This window comes from Alternaria rosae (assembly GCF_020736505.1).
Source record: "Alternaria rosae strain MPI-PUGE-AT-0040 chromosome Unknown BKA58scaffold_11, whole genome shotgun sequence".
NCBI lineage: Eukaryota > Fungi > Ascomycota > Dothideomycetes > Pleosporales > Pleosporaceae > Alternaria > Alternaria rosae.
Window position 1 is genome coordinate 846,062 of NW_025763580.1, and position 23,236 is coordinate 869,297.

General features: G+C 51.6%; 9 protein-coding genes across 9 annotated transcripts; 4 read left to right on the forward strand and 5 right to left on the reverse strand.

The window, feature by feature from the left end:
- Positions 1 to 289: 289 nt before the first annotated feature.
- BKA58DRAFT_393661 (S-adenosyl-L-methionine-dependent methyltransferase) lies at positions 290 to 1,679 on the reverse strand. Its single transcript, XM_046171112.1, has one exon. The coding sequence runs from the start codon at positions 1,303 to 1,305 to the stop codon at positions 406 to 408; it is 900 nt and encodes a 299-aa protein (XP_046020998.1). The 5' UTR covers positions 1,306 to 1,679; the 3' UTR covers positions 290 to 405.
- Positions 1,680 to 2,370: 691 nt separating this feature from the next.
- BKA58DRAFT_54486 (uncharacterized protein) lies at positions 2,371 to 3,760 on the forward strand. The gene is made up of 2 exons (XM_046175495.1): positions 2,371 to 3,477; positions 3,526 to 3,760. Exons 1-2 carry the CDS (start codon positions 2,700 to 2,702, stop codon positions 3,657 to 3,659), a joined length of 912 nt encoding a protein of 303 aa, XP_046020999.1. The 5' UTR covers positions 2,371 to 2,699; the 3' UTR covers positions 3,660 to 3,760.
- Positions 3,761 to 3,860: 100 nt separating this feature from the next.
- BKA58DRAFT_414747 (heterokaryon incompatibility protein-domain-containing protein) lies at positions 3,861 to 6,045 on the reverse strand (the record flags this gene model as incomplete). Its single annotated transcript, XM_046172508.1, has 2 exons — positions 3,861 to 5,165; positions 5,218 to 6,045. The coding sequence occupies 2 exons, from the start codon at positions 6,043 to 6,045 to the stop codon at positions 3,861 to 3,863; spliced, it is 2,133 nt and encodes a 710-aa protein (XP_046021000.1).
- A 374-nt stretch (positions 6,046 to 6,419) lies between these two features.
- On the forward strand, positions 6,420 to 9,880 carry BKA58DRAFT_54490 (acid trehalase). Its single transcript, XM_046175496.1, has 2 exons — positions 6,420 to 8,632; positions 8,688 to 9,880. Exons 1-2 carry the CDS (start codon positions 6,724 to 6,726, stop codon positions 9,827 to 9,829), a joined length of 3,051 nt encoding a protein of 1,016 aa, XP_046021001.1. The 5' UTR covers positions 6,420 to 6,723; the 3' UTR covers positions 9,830 to 9,880.
- On the reverse strand, positions 9,534 to 11,438 carry BKA58DRAFT_54534 (regulator of chromosome condensation 1/beta-lactamase-inhibitor protein II). The gene is made up of 2 exons (XM_046175497.1): positions 11,285 to 11,438; positions 9,534 to 11,227 (listed from the first exon to the last, which is right to left on the reverse strand). The coding sequence occupies exon 2, from the start codon at positions 11,065 to 11,067 to the stop codon at positions 9,931 to 9,933; it is 1,137 nt and encodes a 378-aa protein (XP_046021002.1). The 5' UTR covers positions 11,068 to 11,227; positions 11,285 to 11,438; the 3' UTR covers positions 9,534 to 9,930.
- A 185-nt stretch (positions 11,439 to 11,623) lies between these two features.
- Positions 11,624 to 12,253, forward strand: BKA58DRAFT_324894 (ribosomal protein S9; the record flags this gene model as incomplete). Its single annotated transcript, XM_046167983.1, has 4 exons — positions 11,624 to 11,672; positions 11,741 to 11,757; positions 11,820 to 11,931; positions 12,003 to 12,253. The coding sequence occupies 4 exons, from the start codon at positions 11,624 to 11,626 to the stop codon at positions 12,251 to 12,253; spliced, it is 429 nt and encodes a 142-aa protein (XP_046021003.1).
- BKA58DRAFT_54565 (uncharacterized protein) lies at positions 12,140 to 12,753 on the reverse strand. Its single transcript, XM_046175499.1, has one exon. The coding sequence runs from the start codon at positions 12,671 to 12,673 to the stop codon at positions 12,362 to 12,364; it is 312 nt and encodes a 103-aa protein (XP_046021004.1). The 5' UTR covers positions 12,674 to 12,753; the 3' UTR covers positions 12,140 to 12,361.
- On the reverse strand, positions 12,460 to 15,361 carry BKA58DRAFT_54561 (Chs5p-Arf1p-binding proteins-domain-containing protein). Its single transcript, XM_046175498.1, has 6 exons — positions 15,208 to 15,361; positions 14,947 to 15,073; positions 14,766 to 14,890; positions 14,439 to 14,719; positions 13,041 to 14,392; positions 12,460 to 12,979 (listed from the first exon to the last, which is right to left on the reverse strand). The coding sequence occupies exons 1-6, from the start codon at positions 15,231 to 15,233 to the stop codon at positions 12,812 to 12,814; spliced, it is 2,079 nt and encodes a 692-aa protein (XP_046021005.1). The 5' UTR covers positions 15,234 to 15,361; the 3' UTR covers positions 12,460 to 12,811.
- Positions 15,362 to 15,363: 2 nt separating this feature from the next.
- On the forward strand, positions 15,364 to 22,200 carry BKA58DRAFT_347285 (uncharacterized protein). The gene is made up of 2 exons (XM_046168452.1): positions 15,364 to 15,653; positions 15,702 to 22,200. The coding sequence occupies exons 1-2, from the start codon at positions 15,651 to 15,653 to the stop codon at positions 21,774 to 21,776; spliced, it is 6,078 nt and encodes a 2,025-aa protein (XP_046021006.1). The 5' UTR covers positions 15,364 to 15,650; the 3' UTR covers positions 21,777 to 22,200.
- The last annotated feature ends 1,036 nt before the right edge of the window (positions 22,201 to 23,236 follow it).

Consider the following 23,236-nt stretch of genomic DNA (forward strand, 5'->3'; position numbering starts at 1 on the left):
ACCTCCTGCGGCTGAAAAGATGCATTTCAGCCGCAAATGCTACTGGTGGAATCATGCCAGCTTGTATCAATGCCCAGATGCGACACAGCGATCAGGCTGAACCGAGACACCCAATTAGGTTCAATTGCGACGAAAAATCTATCAAAACATCACGCGAGGAACCGAAGTAGAATGCTTGGTCGTGAAAGTCAGAGAAAGGAGTCAGAAATGGCTTCGACAAGGAGATTAATGTGGGGTCGAGCTTGGATCCCTTGACGTCCTCCAGCACTCAGCATCACAAATACCAAGACACGACAATTTTACACGGACACAGTGCATGTCAGAACATCCACGCTGAGAGCAGATTCTTGATTTCGCATCTTGTATATCGTGCGTAATGACTTCAATTAAAAAGAAAATACTTTCTTATTTCTTCAATCCAAGTTCCATCAACGCCTTCTTACCCTTCGTACCCTCTTCTTCCCACCACAGACCTCTTATCTCCAACCCTACCTTTCCAAACAAGTCCTTCCACTGCGCCTCAGTGCGTTCCGAAGAGCCCAAGTTCATCATTTGCCAATCCATCTTGGCATCGAAATGCACAACCTCCGTCTCCGTCTCTGGTAGAATGACTTCATGAATTAGCACTACACTATCCTCAGCCATCGAGTTGACAATGTTTGTCAAGATTGTAAGGGCTTGCATCTCTGGCCAGTCGTGTAGAAGCATGCGCAAGTAAAAGGCTTTTGCGCCCTTGACGACCGGCGGGAAGGGATCGAAGAAACTATGTCCGACGGTTACGACGCCATCAGGCAGACCCTTAGCCTGTGCGATAACGCTTGGAAGATCCAACAGCATGCGCACACCTGGCAGCCCCTCTGCACGCTCGCAGAACTTTACTACTTGATGACCTACGCCGCCGCCGACATCGACGAACAGGGGGCGCGAGGGCTCGGTAATAGCGAGGCGCTCCTTGACCGGGTACGATTGCACAAATTTGTTGTGCTCACCTGGCTTCACCAGCGTCATCGTTTCGTTGAAGGCGTCGAACATCTTCACGTTCTCCGGCTTGTTCATGAAGTCAAAATAGGTCTCGCCTTTGCAGCCATAGGCGAAGCAGAAGGGGCTATCGCGGGCGTCTACGGGATGCTTGTACCCGTTTGCAGCGAAGTAATCGGGGAACTTCGCAGCCGAGCGGAAGTGGTAATGGAAGTGGATAATGGCGCTGCGAAGAGGTGCACCCTTTGCTATGGCACGGCCGAAGGCAGTTGGGGTGTAGCACTGTGGATAGTCTGCTGTGGAGGTGAAGACTTCGGGAACGAGCATCTTGAGGATACGGTCTTGATTGGATCAGTAATTGATAGCTCGTGATATTTTCGATGGAAGAAAGCTTACTGATTAACCTGATATCTGCTTTGCTCTTCTCTGCCAGCTCGACGGCGGTGATAGGCCCATTGTTTGCTATGGCGATGTCGACAAGGTTGAGGTCAACGGCGAGAATGATCACAATTGGGTCGTAAATTGCCTAGCATCATTAGTCCTGTGTTATGGTATAGTGAGCATATATTTCGGATGTAGAATGGATACCAATATAGAAAAGACGCACGAAGAAATGACGTAGAAACTTGTCCATAGGAGTCTCCAGGGCTTGTGTGAGTTTCTCGGAGGCCTGCAGTAAGGCGAGCCGGTCAGCCTCATCGAGACCTGCTGGTCCCTTACTGGCAAGGGCGAGAATATCCTGGGTAAGTGTCATGCTCGATGTTGTATTTATTGTCGTTTGAAGTGGAAGATGGGTAACTTTGGCAGATTTTTCTTGACCTACAGCCACTTGAAGCAGTACTTATGCCAACGCGCTCGGTATGTATCTTCAACCTGATCGACAGCAAAGAGACAGCTATTCCAACTAGACGACGAGCCTACACCGGACGGCAGCTCTCGACATGCCCTACAACTTTCACCAAACTTGGGCCATCTATCGTAGATCGCGGCGAAAGCAGCCTTGCGCCTAACTTGCTCACACTACGCCAAGTGCACCAACCTATCAAACCTACCGCGATACATGTACAGACCTCGTGCCCACACTCGTCTTGTAATGCACCGATTTAATGAATGCGCCGAGTGTGCGAATATACCGAGAATGGAAATAACCCGCATGTGACGGATGTCCCCAGATACCTAGGTACTACTTCGAAGGCAAACTGGTTCTTTGATCATACTAGACTAGACCGGCTCTCAATGCAAACGAAGCGCATGCCGTATGAACTCGAGCATGTTCGCCAGAAACACAATGCCGTGCTGGGATCCTTCGCGTCTCCCGTCTTTCGGAGAAATTTTAGTCCGCACGTGCCAACAGCCCCACGTGCACCTTCCTCTAATCCAAACACACGATAAGTCACTTCCGGCTGAAACGCTCAGCCTCAAATGTTTAGTATTCACGAAACGGACGTAGTAGTTGTTCCCGCAAACGCGAAGTGTGCATTACGCGACAGAGGATTGAGAACAATCCTACTTTGGTTCGCAATGTCCGACTCGACCCACCACTGCTTCAGGGTCAACGATTCTATACGCGTACGTCGTAACAACGCTTATACGATGTTCATAGTATAACAGGCGTGATGTGCATTTTTTTTTCTTAGTTAACTAGGATACCGACCTCTTACATTCGTTTTATTGTGCTCTTTATCCCTATATCTTCGTTGTCACTCGTTTTTACCATCATCATGGTGGCCTTCAATTCCATTATCGCATTCTCGGCTTTCGGTCTGGGTGTGCTGGCACACCCGACCATCAAGCATATCGACCGACGCTTTTGTTCGCTCGAACAACGCAACATCTTCGCTCGCTCGCAAGATCCGACTTCGCCCGCACCAATCCCCAAAGCGACGACATGGAACCCGCCTTCCGACATGGTCACCGGCCTAGACCAAGTATGGAAGCAAACCATGAAGGAGAACCCTCAAGGTCTTCAAGACAAGAACTGGATCATCGATCAAATGATGGCCAACAACGGGAGTATCAACTACTGCGTTCGCTGGAACCACTCGGGCAAAAGCACTGCTAGTGCGCGCGCGTCCACCGTCGAAGCTTTGCAGCGCTCGATGCACAAGTGGTTTGACGTACTCGTCGGTTTCGAAGGGTTTCCACTTACTGAACTCAATGTCGACGTTGTCGGCTATGCTGTCAAGGACAAGAACCTCATCGAAGGTGATGTTGCTGATCTAGACATCTACACCACTACCGATGGTGACGGCGTACCCGAGTGCGATCCTCGCTGCTATCGCGCCGCTCATTTGGATGGCGACATGAGCCAATGCCCCGGTGGCGACGCCAGCCGCTACGACATCAGCCTATGGCTTGACAAGAGTCTTGAGGGCCAAATGGGAGGCTATGGATATAACTGGGGAGAGGAGATTGGTCCGGATTACTTCCTGAACAATATTGACCAGGACAATATTCACATCTTGCTCCACGAAATGGGGCACGGCTTCGGTCTTCTAGGTATGCTTTGCATCTATTTGGTGAGTATTGCCACTAAAGCTGTGTTAGACTTCTACGATTGGGTGCCTCAGGGCCAGACCAACTTCATCATGATGGCCGGTAGCGCCATGGAGATTACGGAGTTCGACGCTTGGATGCTGAGGGATTGGTGGAGGAAGTTGAAGGCGGAGCGCAAGTGGTAGGCTACTATGTTCGTGGAAGTAGCAGTACCTCGCGCATGGCTAGATCTTTGGACTCCTTCAGTGTACTGATGACTGGGGTATAGTAAGAAGCTTTGATTTCGTTCTCCTGTACATTTGTTATTAGTCTGGTATGCGATATAAGCTTTGGGGCGCTGGAGCACCAAGTCATGGCGAGACTTTAGAAAGCGTTAAGTAGGATGATCAAACTAGATTGATTCTTCCAGCTTGCAGGGATGTTTGCGTAAAGGCCTCGCCGTCCATCAATCCATAAACGAAGCAGTCACCTATCAAGCGAAAACCATCACGAACTGGAGTATCGCTAAGGCTGGAGACATTTCCGTCACCATCTGTAGTGACTGATCCATCGTTCCGAACGATGAACGGAACATTTCCACCCTTAAAAACATATACTCTATCGCCTACGACGGTCGTTCTTGGGCCAATACCCATGTATCCAGATTTGGTAAGGAAAAAACGTCGGGACGCTGTCGCAGTTTTGAGAGCGTGATGTATTCCAGATATGCCTTCGTTGAGGTCGCGCTGCGAAAACGACGCTGTTCGAGAAAATGTGTCTCGTGAGATGCATCGAGACCACATGCTCCACGCCCTAAAGGACTCGTAATCGTCTTTCGTAGCTCGACGATAAGAGCTCTTCATCTCACGAGTATTTGGAGCAGTACCCACACGTATCAGATCCCCGATCAATGTCCGCCAAAAGACATCCTGATATAGCTCGCCAGTAGGATATGACTTTGAGCTTTGCACGAAGGGATTAGTGAGCAGCTTCCAGGACTTTATGACGGCGCATGTATCGCTGATCTGTGTATGTCGGCTAACCTCGCCAATGGTGGACACGTAGTCGATGTACACAGCCTCGATCTCCAGTGCATTGTTCTCCGGATGGTACCGAACCGGACCTTCACGGTTACCGCTTGCGCTGTACATGTTCAATGAGCCAACTCTTTCTATTTCAATCGGGAGACATGGTAGCGACCAGTCCATTACCCAAGAAGGAAGGCCTTCAAGACGTTTGCGGTTCAGAACAGCTTCAAGGTCTCCTGCGAGGACTGAGAGTGATCCTGCTCGTCGTAGGTTGCCCCAAGTCGTTCGAGTGAAGATTGTTGTAGCGTCGTTATTATAATCGGGGATCAACGCTGGCAAGTTTTGCCAGTCTGTAGTCAATCCGAGGAGAGCAAAAACTTTATCTCGTTTGTCAGTCGCTTGTAAGGGTCGAAACTTCCAAAGTAGATCAAGTAACGTCGCGTTCTCGGAGCTACTCTCGTGACAAAGTCTGGTCTCCTCGATTCGAAGCACGAAGTTACTGAACTTATCCAGGGTATCTTGCCCATAGAGCGTCCCAGCCAGGTCCAGGCACAACGTGTGACGCTGCTGGACATAGCTCACGGCAGCGCTAGCGAACATTGACCAGGGGGCTGAAAGCATGCCGTAGTGTACTGTGGCGTGTCTTGAGAGTACGGTCTCTTGAATGACCCAAATGCGCTGCCACTATCAGTACTATTGTCAGTTCAGACCAGACGAGGACACTGTGCATATTCACCCAAGCCCTATCCATTAACTTTGCGAGACCGTCCCATACTCTGAGAGACTGTGACCCATGCCAACGGCCGTTTGTCGCAATCAGGCCATGTCTCCTGGGATATTCGATGCGTTCCGATATAGTGGCTTTGTTGCGATCCAGCAACTTGAGTAGAGGGTACGAGACGTCTTCGGCAAAGTCCTGGATTAAACAAAACGCACCGAAGATATCCGGCCCTGTATCCGCCGCGGGCGTGTCGGCCAATGCGACCAACGGCGCCGCCTTACACGAGAGCTCAAAATCTAGCATAAACTCATCCCGCAGGTCGCTGTCTCTGAAATCACCTGTCCACGCTATTTCGGAAGTATTGTCCTTCAAGAAGCGGGAGCCAATGTCTTCACCGGGCACTGGTTCGCCAAGCCATATGATCGTCTCGTGACTGTTGCTGTATATATCACCCATCATGCCAACTTGTTTGGTTCTCTCCGAAGCATCTGCTTGGTTGATACATAGCGCGTCCGCCCAAAGCAGGACCTCATGGTCAGGTTGTCGAAGTCTGCGCAGAGCCGTGAAAAGATTTTCAGAAACTGAAACTGACTTCCCGTTACACCGTATCAGCATTTGGCGAGCGACGCCTTCGGAACCCCATGTGTACGAAAGGGCGATGTAGCGGCCTCGAACATCGTCGATAGAGGAGATCTGAAGCGCTGCGCGGATGTCGTCCCCCCAGGCGCCCGGGTAGAGCTGTAGCACACGGATTGTACGGGATGCAGCATCGAGAGGTAGGTAGATATCTTTGGTAATCTTCCTGGCGCGTCTTCTGAGCTTTGACGCGATGCGCCGGGCCATGGTAGCGGGTGGAGCGTGGACAGTTGTCATCCAGCTGAAAATGCCCTCTGCTTACGCTTCGTGATAGCATGACTCAGCCTCTCACAGAGCGGGCGGCCTGACCCCCAAAGTTGACGGCCACCTTCAAAGTCTCGCGATAGAACGGATCCTGGAAACATTGCTGGTTTGATGCGATCGCCACTATTTGGCATCCGATGAACGACGAGGCGACAAGTTTGGTCTTCGTTGAGAGGTCAGCCGTGACGTCATATGCGCACGATCCCGACGGCTTCGGCTCTAATCGCCTGCGGTGCTCGAAATCGACGCGTCCTCATCGTTTGCCAAGAACCACATTGACGCATCAAACCTTTGTTCAACCACATCCTTCTCAGATTCTCTCGCTACCTGATGAGCATTCAATGAAGCTATGAAGCTGTCGCACAAGCATGCTGGGCGGCTCAGCTAGCGCCCGCAAAAGGAGCGTATGACGAGCGATCGCAGCAGCTAGCCTGTGCCTAGCGGTGTAGAAAAAGGTAAGAGAGACGAACGGGTGGCGTCCAGTGGAAGTCTCTAGTGCCAATAATAATTGATCGGCATGGCTTTGTACCTTGTTTTAGGACTGCTTTAAGGCCGGCGTGCCTTGAACACGTCGGGCGCTGCTCCGTTATCACGATCTTACTCTTCTCTCGATAGCAGGACATGCTATCGACAAACCTCCGTCGAGCTACCGTTGCGCTTTTAGCTTCAACTCGCTTAGTTCTGTGCTCCACCAGCAGCGAACATGAACAATTCAAGGACGTAACATGGGATGACCAGAACTGGGTTATAGCGACACATGCCCTGGATCAAGGCCACTACCAGTCCCGCCTAACGCTTGCAAACGGTTACTTTGGCATCAATGTAGCATCGGCAGGACCTTTTTTCGAAGTGGATGAGCCAGTGGACGGCGACGTCATAAGTGGGTGGCCGCTGTTCAGCAGACGACAAGCTTTCTCGACCATCGCAGGCTTCTGGAATAGTCAGCCACGAACAAACGGAACGAACTACCCTTGGCTGTATCAATATGGGTGGGAGAGCTTTACTGCTGGTATTCCACATGCTAGTGGTATCGTTGTGGAGGCCAACGGCGAATTCCTGAATGCGTCAGTCAACCCCGACCACATATCGGATTTCGTATCAAGTCTAGATGTAAAAGCTGGAATTGCGAGCTGGCGATACAATTGGCGGCCTGGTGGTTCCGGAGATGGGACAGTTGATGTGGACTATCAGATGTTCGTGCACAAGCTTTATGTCAATAAAGCAGCAGTCAGGCTAAGACTCACTGCGACACGCGACCTCAACGTGACGGTGTACGACATTCTTGACGGTGACTGTGCGGTTCGTTCGGACTTCGTTGAGAAGAAATTCGAAGAAGACACGCCTACGATCTGGTCCGCTGTCAGCCCGGGAAACATCACCGACGTAAAGGCTTATGTATATTCGACTCTGAGTGGCAGCGATTGGGTCAATCTTACTGCTCGTAGTGAAGTAGCCGGTGATATCTTCAGTGACGGCAATGGTTCAACGATTGCGCAGTCTCTCCCGGTCGAACTTGTCGCCTTCCGTCCCACCGAAATCACCAAGTTCATCGGAGTCGCATCGACGGATGCTTTCCTGAACCCGCAGAGTGTAGCACGCGACGCTTCACTATCCGGTGCCGAAGAGGGTTATTACAAGCTGCTGCATTCTCACATCGAGGAGTGGGAGTCCATTCTAACACCAGACTCGGTTGATGACTACCACCTACCGAATGGATCTCTCCCGGAGGATCCAGATGTACGAGCATTGCATATTATGGCAAGAACCAATCCCTTCTACTTGTTATCGAACATGGTCGGACCTAATGCTGTAGCTGCAGCCAACAACAATACAAAGCTCGATGTCTACAGTATTCCCGTCTGTGGGTTGGGCTCAGACTGCTACGGCGGTATGATATTCTGGGATGCAGACGTATGGATGGCCCCGGGAGTCCAAGTATCGCATCCGCAACACGCTCAGAATGTCATCAAGTATCGCGTAGAGCATTTCGATCAAGCGCAGCGCAACGTGGAAGCTGCGTACCAATCAAGCAAGAACCAGACAGGTAGGTTTACGCCTGGAGGGGCTGTGTATCCATGGACGAGTGGGCGATTCGGCAACTGCACGGGGACTGGCGCTTGCTTCGACTACGAGTACCACCTCAACGGCGACATCAGCCTCGCGCTCAACAATCACTTGATCATCACCGGAGATGGAGAATACTTCAACGACACTCTTCTACCCATCTCGAATGCCATTGCGCATTTCTTTGGCCAGTTGCTAGACTTCAACGAGACATCCGGGGCATATGAGCTCTGGAATGCTACGGACCCGGACGAATACGCCAATCAGGTCAACAACATTGCTTTTACCACTGCACTCATGCAACGCCATCTCCTCGAGACGAATGAGTTTAACAGCTGGTTTGGACGCAGCCCCAATGCTAGCTGGGCAGACAGGGCATCCAAGATGCGAATTCCAATTAACGAGGATGCTGGCATCATTGTTGAGTATACTGGAATGAATGGGTCAGTAGCGGTTAAGCAGGCCGGTAAGTAGCATCCAACTCTTCGACAGTTGAGTCACTAATCATAACTTCTAATTAGACGTTGTTCTGGTAGACGACCTACTACATTACCCCAACCCATACAGCTTAGCCAACCTGGATTATTATGCAGCAAAACAGTCTCTCGATGGCCCTGCGATGACATATTCTTCGTTTGCCGTTGTTGCAAATGAAGTATCACCATCTGGATGCTCGAGCTTTACCTACGATGTCTACTCATCCTCGCCATACGTCCGCGCACCGTGGTACCAATACTCCGAACAGCTCATCGACAACGTGGAGGAGAACGGGGGGACACATCCAGCCTTCCCATTCCTGACTGGTATGGGAGGAACCAACCGTGTTGGTATTTTCGGATACCTTGGGCTCGGCTTGTACTACGATAGATTGGATATCGATCCCACGCTGCCGCCACAGATCCCGTATCTGAACTACCGCACCTTCTACTGGATGGGTCATGGTATCAACGCTACCTCCAACTCGACGCATACAACGTTGACACGTCTGCCACGAGAGAATTATACATTACCCTCCGCGAACACGACATACTTTGATAAGCCCATCCCCGTCACGATCGGTACCCGCAGCAATCGCAACAATGTAACGTACGAGCTCGGTGATGAGCCACTCGTAGTCCGCAACCGACCGATGGGCGAAATATCTACAGTCGGCGGCAACATCCTGCAGTGCAAAGCTCTCCTTTCCCCGCCGCAAGGCAATAAGCCTGGTCAATTCCCCATCGCAGCTATCGATGGCGCCGCAAGTACGAAGTGGCAACCCGAACGGTCTAATATCACCAGCTACCTAACCGTAGATCTTGGCGACTCATCATTCTACCCTATCAACAAGGTCGTAATGGATTGGGGCAACCAGCCGCCCGCACACTTCCAGGTCTACTTCTCTAACAGAACTCTACCACCGTTCAAAAGTCAACCCGACTCAGAGCTCGATGAAGATGTGAGGAAGGTAATAGTAGGAGACGTTAAGATAAGTGCGCCTTGGGATCCAGTTACCGCGTATGAAATCAAGACGTACATTGGTAATCAGACGAATGTCACTCTTGAGCAGAGTGTTTGGAGCGGGCGGTATGCGCATTTGGGTATTAGTGGGAATCTTTTCGTAGAGAATGCCACGGATGGGGGGACGGTTGCGGAGTGGAGTTTGGTGAGGGAGGAATTTTGAATTGTTGGGTTTGGTGCCTGATGAAGCTGTCGTCTATGAAGGAACGACCGCACCGTTGGTACTCGTAGATTATAAATGATAGACTCATAATTAGCGGATATTCAACGTTGTTTCGTAACCACGAAGCTGGTGCAGTATCCAGCTCCAATCGTTTCGATCTCTCCTGGTATGCTGATTTCGTTCCAAAAACCACTGACCATATCGTTCTTCATTTCAAACCCAACATTTGAGAGATCGCCACAGTTCCCATGTTTACCCCAACCCCATGATATCAATCTGCCCTCTTTTGTCACAGCGAGGATGTGATCTGACCCAACAGCGATTTTATCCAGAAGCGGCAGATTGGGCGGTAGTAGTTGCCACATATTCTCTTTACCCCACGCGGTAAGAGTACCGTCATCGAAAAGCACGAAGATGGCGTGCCATGTAGCGCCTATGTCTTTCCAATTCTTGACATGTTCTGGCATATTCGAGATGATGTTGAATTTGTCTTTGCCGAGGAGATGATGTTTACCCTCGGCTGGAACACCGGCTAGGTATGTGAAGTCTTTGCCACATACCACCTTCTTGGGATTAAATGGTAGGCCTTCGATCTTGGTAGGCGCCATGACTTTGCCGCCGGATAACGCGTCTCCGAGCTGACCGAGCCGCCCTTTCCCCCAACCGTAGGCTGAACCATCTTGCATTATGACGACATAGTGCCAAACTCCCGCGGCGAAATCAACTACCCTGCCTGGAAGCAGAAGGTGGGCAAAGGTTTCGTCAGATGAGCGCAGAAGCTGGGAAGAGGTTTCGTCGTAGGAGCCAAGCTCACCCCAGCTGTTAGAACCGTATATTTTGACCCCGCTGGATGAAAGGTCGGAGATGAGCTCGACGTAAGCTGATGACTCGCATGTAGCGTCGGCGAAGCTGTTATCGAGGGCCAATACGTGGAATGGTTCGAGTCGAGATACGGACTTGTCCCTTCTCAGCTGACCTTTGCGATTGTCACCAACCCCGTAGACCACGCCGCTCTGAGTGAGAAAGAGCGTGTGATTATCGCCACCTCTGATGTATCTTATCTTATCAAGAGGAAAAGGGCAGCTGTCGGTTGTAAAATGAAGAACTCGGGTTGGAGTGTTGACTATCTCCGCTGCTGGTATTCCTAGTTGGCCTTCTCCATTGCTTCCGAAGACATAGAGTTGGAAAGACGAATTCTCAGCAACTGCTCCTTGAGATTGTGGAAGACGATTCGACATGCCTGGATCTCAGCACTTATATGCCAGTCAGAAGATTCAAGTGAGTGATAATTAATCGGTTTTGTAACGAAAACAATCGATGTGAGTGAGTGTCAACAAGAAAGAATGGGTAAGAGCAATATACTCTTCCAAAGGCTTTCGGTAGGTACGACGCTGCGAGCTTTGCAACCTTTACTCTCACAACTGGCGAACTAAAATTATGTATGGTGTCGGCTACCTTTGTTAAATGCTGCCTCGCGAATATATTTGCGCAGGCTACAGTGACTCGCACACTCGCAACGTTGAATAAGAGGCGATAGCGTAGAAGGCAAAACCACCACGAAGAAGATGCTCCGGATGAAGATCTGAAAATGCTCGTGGCGAGGTTGAGGATGCGCGGCTTTTGGAGGTGACGGCGCTAGCCTGCCGCGACGCTAATCGCTTACAGGGATAGCGGGTCCGTGCGCCCACTGAATTTCGACAAGCAACATCGTCGGGGAACTTCCACCCATCGACGACAGCCAAACCGACCACGCCCACCCGTACTAACCGCACGCACATTCCACAGTCGCCCAACATGGCCTCCCAGAGCGTGCAATGCTTCGGCAAGAAGAAGACCGCGACTGGTACGCAAAGCCCGCCGCCCGACCTCCCAGAGCAAGAAGAAGAACAAGGCTAACAATACCGCCCACAGCTGTCGCCCACTGCAAGGTACACACGCAATGCCACGATCGAACGCGCAACCGAACAGCATACTTACGATAAAATTCTAGGCCGGAAAGGGTCTCGTCAAGGTTAACGGAAAGCCTCTTTCCCTCGTCCAGCCCGAGATCTTGCGATTCAAGGTCTACGAGCCCATCCTCATCCTCGGTGTTGACAAGTTCGGTACGCACACACGAAGCCCCCAGGCTGCAAGTACGGAGGAATTGCGGACAGAGTACTAACAACATGGGCAGCCGATGTCGACATCCGCGTCCGCGTCTCCGGTGGTGGACACACCTCGCAAGTCTACGCCATCCGCCAAGCCATCGCCAAATCCATCATCGCCTACTACCAAAAGTACGTCGACGAGCACTCGAAGAACCAGCTCAAGCAGGCCCTGATTCAGTACGACCGCACACTGCTCGTTGCCGACAACAGGCGGTGCGAGCCCAAGAAGTTCGGTGGTCCAGGTGCGCGCGCCAGGTACCAGAAGTCTTACCGTTAAGCGGTATCACTTTTGGGCTTGGAGAGGAGAAAGATGGAGCGGTGTATGGGGGAGCATGGAGCGGTGTTCATCCTGGGCTTTTACATGGGGTCTTCTACTGTCTACTATCTATCTCCTTGAGGACGAGGTTACGTGACATGGCGCGCAACGGCTGCCTGGTACGATCCCCCGGCTTGTGACGATACAAAATGAATACATTGGTTGCAAGAACATGGACAACGGCACGTCGAATGTGGATGGTAATGAGATTCTCAGTGAAGCAGGATAAATGAATGTCAATCGACTCTTCCCCCAACGAATACCTAGGCACTGAAGTGGTACAGGCAGAGCAAGTACACAGCTGTCAAGACATATCATGAAGAGGGCAATGGACTCTATTGACGGTCTAACATTCACCGTCTCCAACACCAACGCTTCCATGCATTAACACACATACACACACAAACTGACACAAAGCTATGCCCCAGCCAACCACTTCACCTTCTCATCTTTGTAAGAAGACCCCCGGAGGTCAATGCTGTTGTTGGTATAGCCATAGATTTTGAGAGGCGAAGGTTTCTAACCATCGCTACCGCTGCTCCTAAATGCCGCACACAGCGCGGCATACTGGTGTGTGAGATCGAGGACGTGCTGCGGTAGCGAGGTACCCTGAATGATGCTGCGGATTTTGACGGCGCCTTCTTCTTCGATGAGTTTGCGGATTGTGTAGAGGAGGGAGGGGGAGAACTGGGGGTTTAAATGTTAGTTTGCTATCCTGTGGGAATGAATGGATGAAGGGTAGACTTACCTCGGAGTACCATCGGTACTGCCAGGTGACTAGTCTGATCAATGCGGCGGTAACGTCCCTGACTTGTCTCCTCTCCTCGCCTAGCTTTAGGACACCTCTCATGGCTTTTGGTGAGAACTTAATCTGTAGACAATTCTCATACGCCTCCACTGCCTCCTCTGTGTGATGCAGCCTCTCAGCGAGTTCACCCAGAATCTCCCACTCCTCACTGCTCTTCTTGTATAGAAGTTGCTGCTGCCTGTACTGCGCCATCTCAGTCCGCCAGATTGTGTATACGCGCAGGTCCTCGTACAGGACCATGAAGAGGTTGTCGAGCCAGCGTTCGCAGAGGCGCTTGTTCTGGAAGTGTGTGTAGTTTGGTTGCGAGGGGTTGCCATTGTTTGCGGCGTCGTGTGCGTGAGGGTCTTCGCTGCCGGCTTTCACAACTTCAGAGGCGACAGTGTGCATGGGCTTCTCGAGATCGTGGACTGCTTCGGCGGCCGCAGACGATGGTTCGCCGTTCGTGTTGGACATCTCTGCGGAGGAGCGTTCCTCGACTTCGCCATGATCACCGTTTGTTTGCTGAGCGTGTGTGTTTGGGGAGGGAGAGCGAAGTGCTGTCGTGCTGGCGCTGCGAGAATGCGGTTGCTGTGCGGTCTTCTCATGACGGTATTCCTCCTCCATGACGAAGACTTGGCTGCGTATCTTGAGTAATTGATCCCAGCCAATCTTCTTTGTAATCTCGGTCAGTAGGATGTAGGCTTTGAGGAAAGTACCCTTGAAACCTGCAGCGTGCAGCTTCCTCAGAGTTGGGTGCACAAGCTCCATATCGTCGACGTTGGAATCTTCGATCTCGTCGCACATGGCTTCTGGCATGACAGGCAGGAAAACTCGCTGTGGCTCCGGCATCCGTGGTGCGTCCTTGTCTTGGTAGGTGAACATGGGACATGAGTTGAGGGTCAAGAGCGCCATGTCCCACTGTTCGAGACTGACGTATATCTCTGCTAAGCGCGCCCATGTGCCAAACTCACTAGGTGCAGACACAACGCTCCTCTTAGCAATCTCAAGCGCCAGGTCGCCGCGGCCCTTCTTGTTGCAAAACTCGGCTTGGCAGTCGAGCAGAGAGTAGTCCATGGGCAGTTCTTGGATGGCCTCGTGTAGCAGCTGAACTGCCTGCACCTCTTCATCTGCCTCGATGTATACCCGCGCCAATAGGGAAGAGATCTCCGGATCGCGAGTTCGCAATTTCTCGAACAGGTTAATGCCTGAAGTGTATCTACCGGTGGTGTGAATGTAGTCGAGAAGACCCGTAGTCAAGTGGTTCGAGACGAGATTTGGGACTTGAATCTCAGGATCAGATCCTAATTGCCAACCTAAACTGCGTTAGCGGAGACAACATCATGCAAGCGAGTGTCGTACCGTTGAAGAACAGGCGCTCTGCTGCATCCAGAAACTTGTGCTCGCTCTCGGTACTTGTGATGGGATTGAATCTCCGCACACCAACAATCTTCTTGATCGTGTCGCCGGAGCCATCGTCAGCATAAGAATATGCGCGGAGTACGCTACACAGGTAGGTCTCCAGCCAAAGTTCGTCGCTGGCTACTCGTTTGTCGCCGCGCTCATCGATGCAGTAGCTCTCCACAGTGCCAGGGATGTAGACCTGCACGCGCATATCCAAGCGTGAGAAGGCATTGTAGCAGCTGCTCGGTCAGCAATTGCCAGCGCCGCAAGGAGACATTCCCCTACCAATACAGCCCAGAGACAACCTTATTTTGTTTGTCGTGCGCAGAGTATGTGAGGGTGTTGATGTAGGCTGCCAAGCTGGCAGACGAGGAAGCGTCTACGCCGGATACGTGGTGGTAGACGCCAATCTAATCACATGTCAAATTGGGTTCGCGGGCACTGTGCGGTCGAAGGTACTACGGACCTGTTTTGTCGCATTCTTGATGGGCTGCTTTATGAGGTGGACCAGATCTGGCGGGCCCAGCTCTCGTAGGGTCTGCAGAGATTCTGAGCGCGCTTCGATTGCTGAGTGTAGCTCGTCCTCGTAGATCCTAGAGCCGTGTTAGAAGAGATCACAGCCAGAATGCGCCATGACGGTGTGTTGTGACTCGGTGACAAAAGGAAGGATACAGGTGGGCGCATATGTAAAACATGTATAGATTGAAAGCTAGTAGGATGCGCGTACTCGGGAACAGCTGGCGAAGTGACCATGACTTCAATTGGCGCCGCAGATGCGGGGGGATGATGGCGGTGAGAAGGATGCTATGGCGGGGGCGGATTGCTGGCGGAGGGGCCTAGTAGACACTTCACAGCCCAGGCGGATGTTTGTCAGGGCTTCGGTGTCCTCGTTGAGCATGGAGGGCACGCACGGTAGCTCATCGCGGAGGACCGCAGCTGCCAAGACGGGGCATCCCTGCGCTCCATCATTCACTGTCGCGTCGCGTCACACCGAGGCCTCACAACGTGTCATAGGCCACAGCGCAGTCGCATCCCACCCTCTTTGCCCAAACCATCGTCGCGCCTCCATGGTTGCCTGCTGCTCAGGGTCTGTACTACCAATGCTGTGAAACGTCTCTCATTCGCCTGTCGGCCTTTCCTAACTGCCTACAATCACGCACATTCCGCATCATGGTAAGTACAACCCCGGCATTCTCAACCATGCCCGCTCACATTTCGCAGTCGAAGGCCTCTACGTGGCATCCCTACAATGTCGAGCTTCCTGAGGAGACCGCCGAAGAAGAAGTCGACGATACCCAGGAGATCCAGATTGAAGAGGCGCTGAAACTCTATCAAACTGCTCTCAAATACCACTCCGAAGGCCCTCCGTCGTTCGACAAGACCGCCGCGGCTTACAAAGCTCTCTTCGAATCAGAAATTTTCAAATACGCCGAATCCCTCTCCGAATACCAGCGACATGAGGTCTTTGGCGAAGACCTGGTGTTCGACACCATATTGGAGGATGACTACGAGGCAGGCCCCGTCCAGTCTACAGGCGCTGCTGATAGTGCCCCCAACACACTCCAACAAATACTCCACTTGTCATACAAGAACCATGGCCAGTTTCTGCTTGAGGCGATGCAGCATTGGATCGCTACCAGTGGCGTGTCACCGCAGATGGAGGCATGGAACAACACACGTGGCGCCCTGAACTACTTTGCCGAGGCTTTGGATAAGGAAGACACCGATCTAGATCTCTGGTTGCGTGCTGCGTCTGTTGCGGCTATGCTAGGCAGCAAGCGCCTTACTCGCTACTGTCTGGAGGCAGTCTTGGATGGAAACGACGAGCAGTGGGAGAGCCTGTTACGACTTCCTGGGCTGGAGGAGGGTTTTGCCGGACAACAATTGCGCGAGCTTGTAGAACGTTTGGAGGACAATGTCTCACTGAGCCAGGCACCACTATCCTCCATCAAACGCAAGAAGCTGTCCGAGACGTTGAAGAGGCGCCTGAATCCGTTTCCGTTCGCGCCTCTCCCAGCCGATGTCGCCCTCGCTGAAAATCTACACAATATGAAGGTGGCACCGGAGAGCACGACCTTGACTCCGACGAAGTGGGACTGGGCAGGAGTAGGTGATATCATTGTACGGCAGTTCCTCTCGGAGCAACAGGGAATGACACCTAACGTCCCTTCTGGTTCCAACATAGTCTTCAGCATACCGCCCGAAAGCGAGACCCCTGAGCGCATCGAGTCTGAACCGCCCGCACCTGTACAGGATGCCTTGATGCCCGCGCCTGCGTCCGCTCCGACTCCATCGCCACAGATTGAAGACCCGAACGCCACAGCGACTCAATCGGAACATGTACCGGAAAAGGATGGCGAAGATACCAACATGGAAGAGCAGGAGGCCGACAGCGAAGTTAAGAACGAGGAAGTTGCACTTGTTGGCCCTTCCAATGTTGCACCGGTCCCATCGCGCAAACGCTCGACAGATTCTGCTGGCCTGCCTGAAACCGCAGAGGGTGGGAGGTCACGCAGTAAACGCATTCGGGGTCGAGAGTCCATACTCGAGCCAACCATTGGTGGAGCAGCTCAGGAGGCTAGTAAACAGCTTGATGCACAACTTGAACCGTACACGTACGCAGACTCATGCCTCTATGAGATCCTCAAGGATATGTATGCGAAGCTTGGTGTTGAGGGCATGAAAGACCCTGATGAGCTGCGTAAGCTGGTTACGGCGCTCCCTGACGCGACTGCTACAGATCCGATCGACAAAGCGGCTTGCGATTTCTTCACAGGACTAAGGAGCGGGCACGTCAAAACTGCGCAAATACTTCTCAGCTCCGAGTCTTTCGATCTCCTCGGTGCGACTAGGGAACACGGGCTAAATGCATTTCTGGGGTTTTCCAAATCAAGTTCTAGTCAAGCCTCTAACAAACCTCTGCTGGAAAATCAAGGGTTGAACACGTTCGTAAGGTCTGTCAACAATGGTTGGCTCTCGATCGAAGAAGTCGCATTCGGCTGGATTGAATCTCTGTTTACCCCAGGTTTTTGCTCCCAAGTGGGGACTCAGCCGAGTGATCAGTCAAGCTACCTGCAGTTTAGATGGGCGGAAGATCTCAAGCGAAACGTTGTACAAGTCATCGTTCGTATCGACGAGTTCATATACGAGCGCATGTCTGAACGCGTCGATAGCCTCAATAGACGGATACTAGACGCTACATATCGGTCTCAGACGTATGAGCTCTCTGACTTTGACAAGTCGCAGATAGAGATGGTGGAGGCCTTGTTCGAGCTGCATCTCGACGTCTACTCTCTTATCAAGCACCCGCAAAGTGTAGTAGACGCCAACACTCAGATTCTCCAGAGCGACCGTCTAGAACGATGGGCTTTGCTTGCACGAGAAGTTCTACAACTTCGGTCAGACTGCCGGCCAGGCCATGGCAATGATGATCTAGTTTTGCGTCATATATGGGCAACAGTCTTTCAGATGAGCGTCAACGACGAGGTTTTACCGGAACATGTATTGTCTGCCATGGCGCAGTTGAAAGAAATGTTCGAGCCTCTGGGCGATCACACCATACAGATACAGAACAACGCCGTCATGCCGGAACTTTCAGTCACCGCTATTGATCAAGAACTAGTGCGCATTAGCATGAAGGACTTCTTCCTCAAAGTCTTTGACCAAGAAGAGCAGGACCCAGTGACGGTTATCGAAAGCTTGGAGCCAATTTTGGAGCTTGCCAACGCAAAGGAGTCTAGTACTTCTCCGAAGCCAGATGAAGTAGAACATGACGGCGTTGATACACGCAGCTCACCCACTGTAAGCGTTAGCTCAGAACAGCAGCTCGATCGAGCCTCGCCCGTTCTGGAAATGCGCAAGTTCCTTGACTCTGCAAATGTCAATGTCCGACTCTCCCTCTGGAACAGGCTGCGCGTCGCATACGAAGCCATCGATTATCCTTCGAAGGTCTTGTCCTGTTTCCTTAGAAGTATCGAGGCCCTTGTGGAAGACCTCAGGTCTACAAACTTCCAGGAACTTCCATTATTAGACCGTCAACACAAGCTCCTAACCCGATATCGGGTCATCGATGACATGGTCGTCAAGATAATCCGCATCATCCGGGATGACGAAACACCATTCGCCTGCCTCTCGTATGAGCATGTCCAATCGTCCATGTCCGCTATAGCAGAACTGCTACATATCATCTCAGCAGCAGACATGCTCAGAGATCTGATTCGTGTTAATCACATCACCGTGCCCCGAATTGAGTCTCAGCCAAATGCGGCGTTCGCCAATATGATGTCAAGACTCGATGACATACACCTACGACTGTGGATCCTACAGTACCATCTGTTCAAAGACGGCATGTCCCAAGATTCTGAAGCTTTCCCCACTCCTTCTGACGACTTATTCGATTTCATTCGCCATGTGCATCATGCGACTGGTGTACGTGGCTTCTGTCACCTTTCCAACCGTCAATTCTTGAGGCTTGCAAAGGACGAGCTACTTCGCATGGACGACATCGTTGATGGACCCAGCCACGCCACCGAGCTCTGCCAGGTACTCAACGATCTGTATGGATTGAAGTTGTTCGTCGAGCCTCTGGACTGTCAGAGCTTTCAGACTACCCCAGACGTCCTTGACAAGAAGACTGCCTTCAGCATCTTACCTTTCGCAATGTCCCAAGCTGCTAAGGTCGATCTTAAGGACCTACCGAAGACCGAACTTAAAGGTACCATCGAGAAAGTGCATGCTGCTCTTGGTCGGCCTAAACAGAACGAGGATATCACCTTTAACCGCAAAGTCATCTCCACTTACTTTAAATCGCCCGTCAATCCAGTGGCACTGTTTGGGTGTCTGAAAGGCGTTGGTTCGCTCGCTACGAAGCATATCCCTGCTGACGATGCCGTGGCTGCGTCGAAGGGCTGGTACTATATGATGGGAAACATCGCGCTCAGCAAATTCCGATCACAAAAACGTATGACTCAGGGACCAACAGAAGACCTCAACTATGCCCAAGCATTCTTCGTGCAGGACTTGGAGCATTCTATTGAACGGTGGGAAACCTGGTATCGGCTTGCCCAAGCCAACGACACGCAGCTTGAAGAGGCTGTATCTTGGAACGCAGATAAGATGAACAGCAATAGTGCCGAAGTGGTCAACTTCCAGCGTGCTGCGATCAATTGCTACATTATGGCTGTAGCCTGCGCTACCCGCGATGCTAACATCACGCCGATCGATCAAACCAAGATTGCACAGATGTACACTGAGTTTGGAAACCGCATGTACGCATCATCCAGAGAACCATTTGGTATGGAGGCATTCCAGATCCGGGAAAGTGAAAAACGATTCTGCAACCTACAAACGAACGCATCCTTATACAAAGAGGTCGTGTTTGCCCCATTGCATGCCTACACTGCTTGGAAATTCGCAAGCACTCTCTACAAGAGAGCCATCAAAGGCAATCCGAACAAGTGGTGGAATCACTTCATGCTTGGAAAGTGTGGTTGGAAGATGTGGGCAGCAAATGATGGTGCGACGCAATATGCCAAGTCAATAGGTGCACCACTACCCCTTCCCCGCGGTCCTTCTTGGGAGTCAGTTGTGGACGCATTCATCAGCGCGATCGAGACACTACCTGGAAAGAAGGGGCGCAGCGGCGAGCCAGTCCTTGAGCCGCATTACAAGCTCGTTTCCATCACACACAAGCTACTCCTGCGAGGAGCCATCGACCACGAGAAAGGGGCGGAGATCCTCGCGAACACTTCCTACGCGCAGAACGTCAAAGCCCCAGAGAACAACGGTGACTGGCAGCGATACGTACTCGCGGTATTGAAAGCGTTGCGAGCGGCCGACAAATCAAGTTGGCACCATCGCATCATATCTCGTGTGGCCCATATTATCTACGACAACGGCAGAGATCCAGTATCGGCCAATGAGGCTAAACATGAGCTTACGCAGCAAATGTTCACAAAAACCATGGCTGTTCAGGTCTGGAAACCTGAGAATGAGCGACCCGGCCGACATTTTGTCTACACTACACGGTATACCAAGTTCTTCATCGAACTATTGGATCTCACTGGAGATAAGACTAACTTCGAGGCGCTTGCTAAGCGTGTACGACGCAAGCAGACTGACTTCTTCGAGCACCAGAAGCTGTGGCAAGACCTATGCTTGCGGTACATCAGGATGTTGCGAAAGATGGGCAACGTGCTTGAGGGACAGGAAGACTCTGCTTTCAAGTCCGTCAATCATGAGGAGTTCAATACGCTGGCTCTTCGGCTGGAAGCGTGGTGTCAGAACCCAGATACCCAACATCCCGTGCTGGATGTTCTCCGCGATGCCATTGAACTCAAGCGTCTAAACAACGGCATGATGAAGCCTCTTCTCATTGACGACCTGATTGGCGACGCATACGCAATGTTGTACACTTCAATTGGGCCTTCGCTACCGCCGTTGCAATCGGAGCAACAACCACAGCAGCCCTTGCAGCCTGCACAGCCTCGACCATCGCCTTTCGGTGTAACCGCAACAGTTACAGGTGCTGTACCTATATCCTCATTGATGCAAGTCCAGGTCGACGGTGCTGTCGATGGAAGCTCCGGTACGCCATTCAACATGTATCACCCCAACCAGCTTCAGCCGCAGCACCCTCCGTCAATGCCGCAAATGCCCTCGCAGCCTGAGCAACCCGCGAAACCAAGAGCCAAGGCAGTGGGTCGCAGGGAAATCGCTCGTCGAGCCGAAGCATGTGTACAAAAGATTGCAGGTACGGCGACTCAGCCAACATCGATGCCAATCCGATCGCCTCCACCCAGCGAAGCAACGCTTCCATCCATCGTCGGACAAGCCGCCTCGCCCGAAGCCGTCGCACAACTAGCACCTGGACCAGGCACGTCCACCGAGCATCTACATCCCTCATTCGACAAGAGCGGTACAGGCACTGCATCTGCCAGTATAAACAACGACGAGCCCGAACGCAGCGCACCCGCCTCTATACACGACGACGCGGACGACGAGAGCGAGCTCAGCGAACTAGACGAAGACGAGGTGGAAGAGATCCATCAGGAAGTTCAAAACGATAATTTGCGTAGATCGGTATCTATTGCAGGAAAGGTTCTCTTTCCTAATTTGGCGGCTAATCGAGCTAGCTCCGCAGAAAAAAGGAATGAGACTGCTGCTGGAGATGAGGCGGCGGATGATGATGGCGATATTATTCACGTTATGCCGAGGAAGGAGGACGGCGATGTTATCTATGTCAGTGCGGGGAAGAAGGATGAAGATGCGATGGATGTTGATGGTGAGAAGAAGTAGTGGCTTTGTGCATTTGTTTCGAACGGCGCCTAGGAGAATGTTCTCACTGTATTATGTACTACTGTAGACCTGGTGTGTCCTTTGGAGTTGCTATGAAGGATCGTCGACTGAGGAGTCGGACTATGTTTGTTTCTAGATACCCATCATATAGGGCTGTGTGTATAACGTGTATGTCAGGAGTATGAAGCGAAGTTGTTCGTGAGTCTCTCCTTCCTTGGCCCGAAGTCATTTTGGTTATTCACTTTTTGCATCTTTACTTGGGTCTCATATTGGCTCTGACACCACACTTGCAAGATTCTTTGCCTTTTACGATTGCGGCCCAATGGCTAGGCAGCAAACGCGGGCACGCTGGAGCCGTATATATTAGGAGATCTTCTCTCTGTTCTAGAATCATTACAGCTCAGTTGAGGGTACACATACCTACACGTCAAATATAAACACAGCCACAAGATGTCTTGGCAACTCTCCACTTGGCTGGATGCTCCTACCAACAGCCCCGGTACCTCCTTCGAGAACCCACTAGTCGACTTCCACGCCCAATGCGACCCCGCTGCCCGGCGCTACTACATCTTGGATCCCACTCGCGGTGTCATCCAGACGACCAACGCGGGCGTACCTGAGTACCCAGCGGAAACCTTCGCTATCCTCAACAGTAGCGGGCTTCGCATGCAAATTATGCCTGGTGGCCGGTTCTATCATATGAAGATAAAAGGTCAAAGGATAGCTAGCACAATCCTGTTGCGCTTGAACGACCAGAAATGGGAATTCATTGAAATGAAGACTGCTATGGTGGAGGCGGCGTCTCACAAAAGTATCTACTATGGTAAGATTGTGAAAACAACAAGTATCTAGGTACCTTGCGAGGTTACTAACCATATGCCAAAGACCCTGAGATCAAGTACTTCAAGCGTTTCAGACGCACGTCGCCAGAATTTTCTCCTGGGGAGGTTGATGGTAAGTTCGCGGAATTGATAGATTTCGTGTTAAGTTGCTAACCAGATGTGCAAGACCTCAGGCCCAAGTACACCAAGCGTTGAAACTTGATTCCAGATTCTTCATCTGAGGCGCTTGATGGTAAGTTGTGTTTGCTGCTTTCTAGACGTACATACTGATAGTTTGCAATTAGAAGGTGACGATACATGTCAAAACGATCGTTCAGTCAGTGCTGGTGCTGCTTCCGCTTCCAAATCTGGTGTCGCTACCTCCTAAATAGGACCTGTCTCTTGCCGCAGGCCATGATGGAATTTAGCCTTGACATGCTTCCGATCGCTTTTGTGTCACTGGAGTCAGCGTTGGTTTCATCTAAATACCAATGACACATGACTGCGCACATAACGTGCAGATCAACGTCCAAGTCTAACACGGGTGACCAAATACCTGCACGTCTGCTGAGTACGATTGGTGGATGGCGTTAATCGAAGGAAAGAACGTGTGTCCAAGTTAAGAGCCTCGGTACAGGG

What these genes read in the sequence shown, in the direction of transcription:
- BKA58DRAFT_393661 (XM_046171112.1), bottom strand. Translation starts at nt 1,305, where the DNA reads ATGCTCGTTCCCGAAGTCTTCACCTCCACAGCAGACTATCCACAGTGC.
- BKA58DRAFT_54486 (XM_046175495.1), top strand. Translation starts at nt 2,700, where the DNA reads ATGGTGGCCTTCAATTCCATTATCGCATTCTCGGCTTTCGGTCTGGGT. An exon ending in GCACGGCTTCGGTCTTCTAG is followed by an intron (nt 3,478 to 3,525) that starts GTATGCTTTGCA and finishes AAGCTGTGTTAG; the next exon opens with ACTTCTACGATTGGGTGCCT.
- BKA58DRAFT_54490 (XM_046175496.1), top strand. Translation starts at nt 6,724, where the DNA reads ATGCTATCGACAAACCTCCGTCGAGCTACCGTTGCGCTTTTAGCTTCA. An exon ending in AGTAGCGGTTAAGCAGGCCG is followed by an intron (nt 8,633 to 8,687) that starts GTAAGTAGCATC and finishes ACTTCTAATTAG; the next exon opens with ACGTTGTTCTGGTAGACGAC.
- BKA58DRAFT_54534 (XM_046175497.1), bottom strand. Translation starts at nt 11,067, where the DNA reads ATGTCGAATCGTCTTCCACAATCTCAAGGAGCAGTTGCTGAGAATTCG.
- BKA58DRAFT_54565 (XM_046175499.1), bottom strand. Translation starts at nt 12,673, where the DNA reads ATGGAAGCGTTGGTGTTGGAGACGGTGAATGTTAGACCGTCAATAGAG.
- BKA58DRAFT_54561 (XM_046175498.1), bottom strand. Translation starts at nt 15,233, where the DNA reads ATGGTCACTTCGCCAGCTGTTCCCGA. An exon ending in ACTTCGCCAGCTGTTCCCGA is followed by an intron (nt 15,074 to 15,207) that starts GTACGCGCATCC and finishes ACACGGCTCTAG; the next exon opens with GATCTACGAGGACGAGCTAC. An exon ending in AGAGCGCCTGTTCTTCAACG is followed by an intron (nt 14,393 to 14,438) that starts GTACGACACTCG and finishes AACGCAGTTTAG; the next exon opens with GTTGGCAATTAGGATCTGAT.